The sequence below is a fragment of the Coregonus lavaretus genome (assembly GCF_964263955.1).
Source record: "Coregonus lavaretus genome assembly, contig: HAP1_SCAFFOLD_1545, whole genome shotgun sequence".
In the NCBI taxonomy this organism is placed as follows: domain Eukaryota; kingdom Metazoa; phylum Chordata; class Actinopteri; order Salmoniformes; family Salmonidae; genus Coregonus; species Coregonus lavaretus.
The window spans coordinates 1-5,000 of record NW_028166828.1 but is presented as its reverse complement, the minus strand read 5'-3'; the positions used below and the strand labels follow the sequence as shown (position 1 = coordinate 5,000).

Sequence of the window (5,000 nt, the reverse complement as noted above, 5' to 3'; positions counted from 1 at the left end):
GATTCAGGAAGTCAACTCAAAATGACTATCTGCTCATTAGACGATAAAGGGAATTTATTTCCAATCAAACCCAACAGACTGCCTTTTTGATTTATTTATTTACACCCTTTGTCAAATGGTGCCATTTTACATTGCCTTCACCTGGAATAGAGCCCGACAAACATGGGTTACTATTCAGCGCGCAAAGACACCAAAAAAGGCGCGCTAAACCCCTACGCTGGAACGGGCAGGGGAAATGATACAATGTAGCCGCTCTCTGAGCCGGCGCGCGCCGCCCATTAAACAATGATACAATGTAGCCGCTCTCCGAGGCGGCGCGCGCCGCCCATTAAACAATGATACAATGTAACGCAGCCTACCTACGCATTCATTCGGTGGCGATGGAATTGCTTTTTTTACTGACAGAGTGGGTGGCTCTTAAAAGAGCCTTTGGGTTAGTAGAGCAGTCCAAATGCGCTGTTTACTTGGAGCTGGTGTACTTGGTTACGGCCTTGGTGCCCTCGGACACGGCGTGTTTGGCAAGTTCACCGGGGAGCAGCAGGCGCACCGCGGTCTGGATCTCCCTGGAGGTGATGGTAGAACGCTTGTTGTAGTGGGCCAGGCGAGAGGACTCTCCGGCGATACGCTCGAAGATGTCGTTCACGAAGGAGTTCATGATTCCCATGGCCTTGGAGGAGATGCCGGTGTCGGGGTGGACCTGCTTCAGGACTTTGTACACGTAGATGGCGTAACTCTCCTTCCTGGACTTTCTGCGCTTCTTGCCGCCCTTCCCTGCGGTCTTGGTGACGGCTTTCTTGGAGCCCTTCTTGGGCGCTGACTTTGCTGGCTCGGGCATGATGATGTCTCGTTGCTTCTCAGAAACGAATGAGGGGGTGAAGGGCGCTTACCCGTCTTATGAAGAGGAAGCTAAGCAAAGTCAGCGGCCGTAGACACTCCCCTGCTTGCTTGCTCCCTCCCTCCCTCCCTCCCTCCCTCCCTCCCTCCCTCCCTCCCTCCCTCCTCTCTATAGCCTATGCTCTGTGACCGATGGGGAATTGTGTGTTTCAAAAGGGGGGCTTTAATAGGTGTCCAAATGGCACGATTGTTGTGCCAAATAATGCTGGTGATAGAATTGCCCACTTTGGCACCGTCAGACATAGGGCTCCCATTTTGGACTGTGTGTGTGTGTGTGTGCGCGCTGTCCCCCTCTTTTCGAGCCACGTCTACCGACTCGTGGTGGCTTTATGTTGTCCAAATTCCACTATTGCTTGACCCAAAATAATAACGTTCTTACACTTTGCCACTGTCAGATATAGGCCTCCCTCTGTGCGCTAAAAGTGGACGGGACATTAGAATCCTCTAATTAATACTCCCTGTCCACTCGAAGTGGCTCATACTTTCTTACTAAATTGCATACTAAACATTTGTTGTTATATATAACACTACATGGAATGGGCCCATTTTAAGCGGATGTGGGTGGCTCTTAAAAGAGCCTTTGGGTTCGAGTCGGGGTGTTGAGGTTCCGAAGAGAGTGGGTTTAACCGCCGAAACCGTACAGGGTGCGTCCCTGACGTTTCAGAGCGTAGACCACGTCCATGGCGGTAACGGTCTTCCTCTTGGCGTGCTCGGTGTAGGTGACTGCGTCACGGATCACGTTCTCCAGGAACACCTTCAGGACACCGCGGGTCTCCTCGTAGATCAGACCGGAAATACGCTTCACGCCGCCGCGGCGAGCCAGACGGCGGATAGCGGGTTTGGTGATTCCCTGGATGTTATCGCGGAGAACTTTGCGGTGACGCTTGGCGCCTCCTTTTCCGAGTCCCTTGCCGCCTTTGCCTCTTCCGGACATGGTGTGTTCGCTAGTTGAGTTCAAGTGAATGAATGATTTCAGCGCCGGTGCGCGGTGCGCTATTATCTGCGTTTGGTCGACCTGATTGAGGCCGGCGGCACAGAAAGCGCGCCTCTGTTATATGTTCGGAGGCGTTGCAAAGGGGAGGGCGCTCGTTCTAGGGGACTAGGGAGGAGCGATTTCAAAGATGACGTGAAAGCAACTAACGTGCGCGGGAAACATACTCAAATACTGATATAGGCTATGTGGAACACAAGGCCAAACTGTGACAACTGGGAGATCAGCTAGTACACTGTGTCCCTCTCCTCATATTGTTGTTGTTGTTGTTGTTGTTGTTGTTGTTGTTGCACCTGATTCTACTCATTGAGGACTTGGTAATTTAGGTGACAGGTTGTTCAATCAGCTGTGGCTGTCCAGGCCTACAAGAAAAATGGGTCCTGTTGGGGGTAGCCTACTCTACCGCTGGAGTTGGGAAACACTGAAATGGAAGGGGGACACGCAGTGAGCAAAACTCCTAACCACATAAAAACACAGACACTTGAGATCATTAAGAGCTATAAGGAGTCCATCAACTACCTGGTCAGTCAAGTCATATAGGGGGGGATTTCATGGCCACCTGCTGGAGCAGAAGTCATGTTTGCCAACACTGGCCTTAAAATCATTAAATTTAGGAGCTATAAGGAGTCCATCAACTAACTGGTCAGTCAAGTCATATAGGGAGGGATGTCATGGCCACCTGCTGGAGCACAAGTAATGTTTGCCAACACTGGCCTTAAAATCATTAGGAGCTATAAGGAATAAATCAACTCATCATTCAAGTCATATAGGGAGGGATCTTAGCACCACCTGCTGGATCAGAAGTACCCTTCACCGTAGGCACAAGAGAGCCATCATCTCTCAACCGGTGCAATTTCCATAAGTATGTGGTAATAAAACAAACAACGACAGCTCCTCATATAGGCAGTGGTTTCACACATTTTTCTCCAAGATGTTCAAACGTTCATAGATGACCAGCAGGGTCAAATAATAAGCACAGTGGTTGTAGAGGTTGCAACAGGTCAGTCAGTACATCAGGAGTAAATGTCACTTGTTGTTAGTGTTGTAGTTCCTATTTCTACGGTGTTGCCTACCTGCAGCAATCATGATTTACCTGCAGTGTTGATTGCAATTACGTAATTTGTCAACTCATAATAACAGATGTTTTGCAAACCGTTGATGTTTAAATAAATGGATTCCCGGTGTCCGGATACCTTTTCTCTTAAGGGATGTGATTGAGTGAATCCAAAGTAAGTTGGTCTAAATACATAATAGGATGAATCATTCAGGTAAAATAACACAATGTCTATTTGAGTCGAATCAACGTAATATAATCCTTTTTACGTCTCTATCATCTTTACTCAATGTATTGGACCACATCAACTCAACTTACTCAAGCTTATCTACTCATAAAAACAAGCAAAAAGATCTACTCAACAATATGACGTGTGCTTTTGTTGACTGTAATAGCTTGAGTACATTCCACAAAGTCATTTTTTACAGTGTATCTAAAGACACGTTTGTTGTGGTGATGCACTTTTTCTTTGACGTTGAACTTGCATTGAACAGACAAATCCATTTCGTTACAACCCTTTTGTAGTATGACTTAGGAATATTTGTTGATGATCCTAATGTCTATGCGTGAATAGTGATTGGTTGTTGGTGAAATATTGCTGAGAACCCATCATTTCCTGGCCTTTTTTCACTATTGAGCTATTTTGAAACATTTGTTTTGCTATTGGATTCATAATGGTGACCTGGGACAAGTAATTAGTGAAACCAGAGTTCAGCAGTTGCCATTAAAGCGATCGAACCAAGTCATCCTAATAGGCTAGTATTAGCCTAAAGCAGGGTTTCCCAAACTCGGGCCACATTTTGGGAGTTTTTGCCCTAGCACTACACAGCTGATTCAAATAATCAACTCATCATCATCAAGCTGGGAGTATTAGAATCAGTTGTGGAGTGCTAGGGCAAAACGCAAAACGCGCACCCCTTGTGGACCCCAGGACCGCGTTTGGGAAACGCTGGCCTAAAGAGCAAATGCTGAAAGGGACTCACCATGAGGTGCAGTACCCACATTTAACCACAAGATGGCCTCCGTGCTCCATTGTAAAGTTTGGGCCTCTGCATGAGTCTCTCAGCAGCACTGCAACATGGGACTTTCAAAGTAAGTTGGCATGCAATGTTTTTTCTGGACTGCATGCAAGGCTATTATTACACACAACTAATAGTGTCAATTATTCATCTGAACACAATTCTTGTTACTATTCGGCCTATATTATCACTCGTTTCTTTTTCCCCTCCTTTGTAAAGCATTTTACTGTGTTACTATATAGTTCAAAGGAAGTGGATGATGCCAGATGGTTGTGTATATACACACACACAAACATTGAAGCTAGACTTCAGGCAACTAAAAAGGTGCAATACGTAGCTTTTAGACGTGTTAGTGAACAACATACATGGTGGCTAATGTAGAGGTGCGTGTATACATGGAACAATTGTGCCTTTTTGATGGAAATATGGAGGTGGCTCTTAAAAGAGCCTTTGGGGGATATTCGAGTTCAGGTCATCCTCATTTATGCGCGCTCTCCGCGAATACGGCGGGCCAGCTGGATGTCCTTGGGCATGATGGTCACCCGCTTGGCGTGGATGGCGCACAGGTTGGTGTCCTCGAACAGGCCGACCAGGTAAGCCTCGCTAGCCTCCTGTAGGGCCATCACGGCGGAGCTCTGGAAGCGCAGGTCGGTCTTGAAGTCCTGGGCGATTTCTCGCACCAGGCGCTGGAAGGGCAGCTTGCGGATGAGTAGCTCAGTGGACTTCTGGTAACGACGGATCTCTCTCAGAGCCACGGTGCCGGGCCTGTAACGGTGAGGCTTCTTCACACCGCCGGTGGCCGGGGCACTCTTGCGAGCAGCCTTAGTGGCGAGCTGCTTCCTGGGGGCTTTGCCACCGGTGGATTTGCGAGCGGTTTGCTTGGTTCTGGCCATGGCGCTGCTCTGACAGTCGGGAGTATAGCCTCGAAATGCCTATGTGAAGTTTATAAAGCCGGCAGTGGCGCCTGCTGATTGGACACCATCTCCCCACCACCCCGATTGGCCCGTTTCGCAGGCCTCCTCCGTTGGCCATTGGACGGGAG

At 48.2% G+C, this 5,000-nt stretch overlaps 1 protein-coding gene across 1 annotated transcript; it reads right to left on the bottom strand.

Moving 5' to 3' along the window:
* Positions 1-460: 460 nt before the first annotated feature.
* LOC311114263 (histone H2B) lies at positions 461-835 on the bottom strand (the record flags this gene model as incomplete). Its single annotated transcript, XM_084189522.1, has 1 exon — positions 461-835. One exon carries the CDS (start codon positions 833-835, stop codon positions 461-463), a length of 375 nt encoding a protein of 124 aa, XP_084045648.1.
* Between the last annotated feature and the right edge of the window lie 4,165 nt (positions 836-5,000).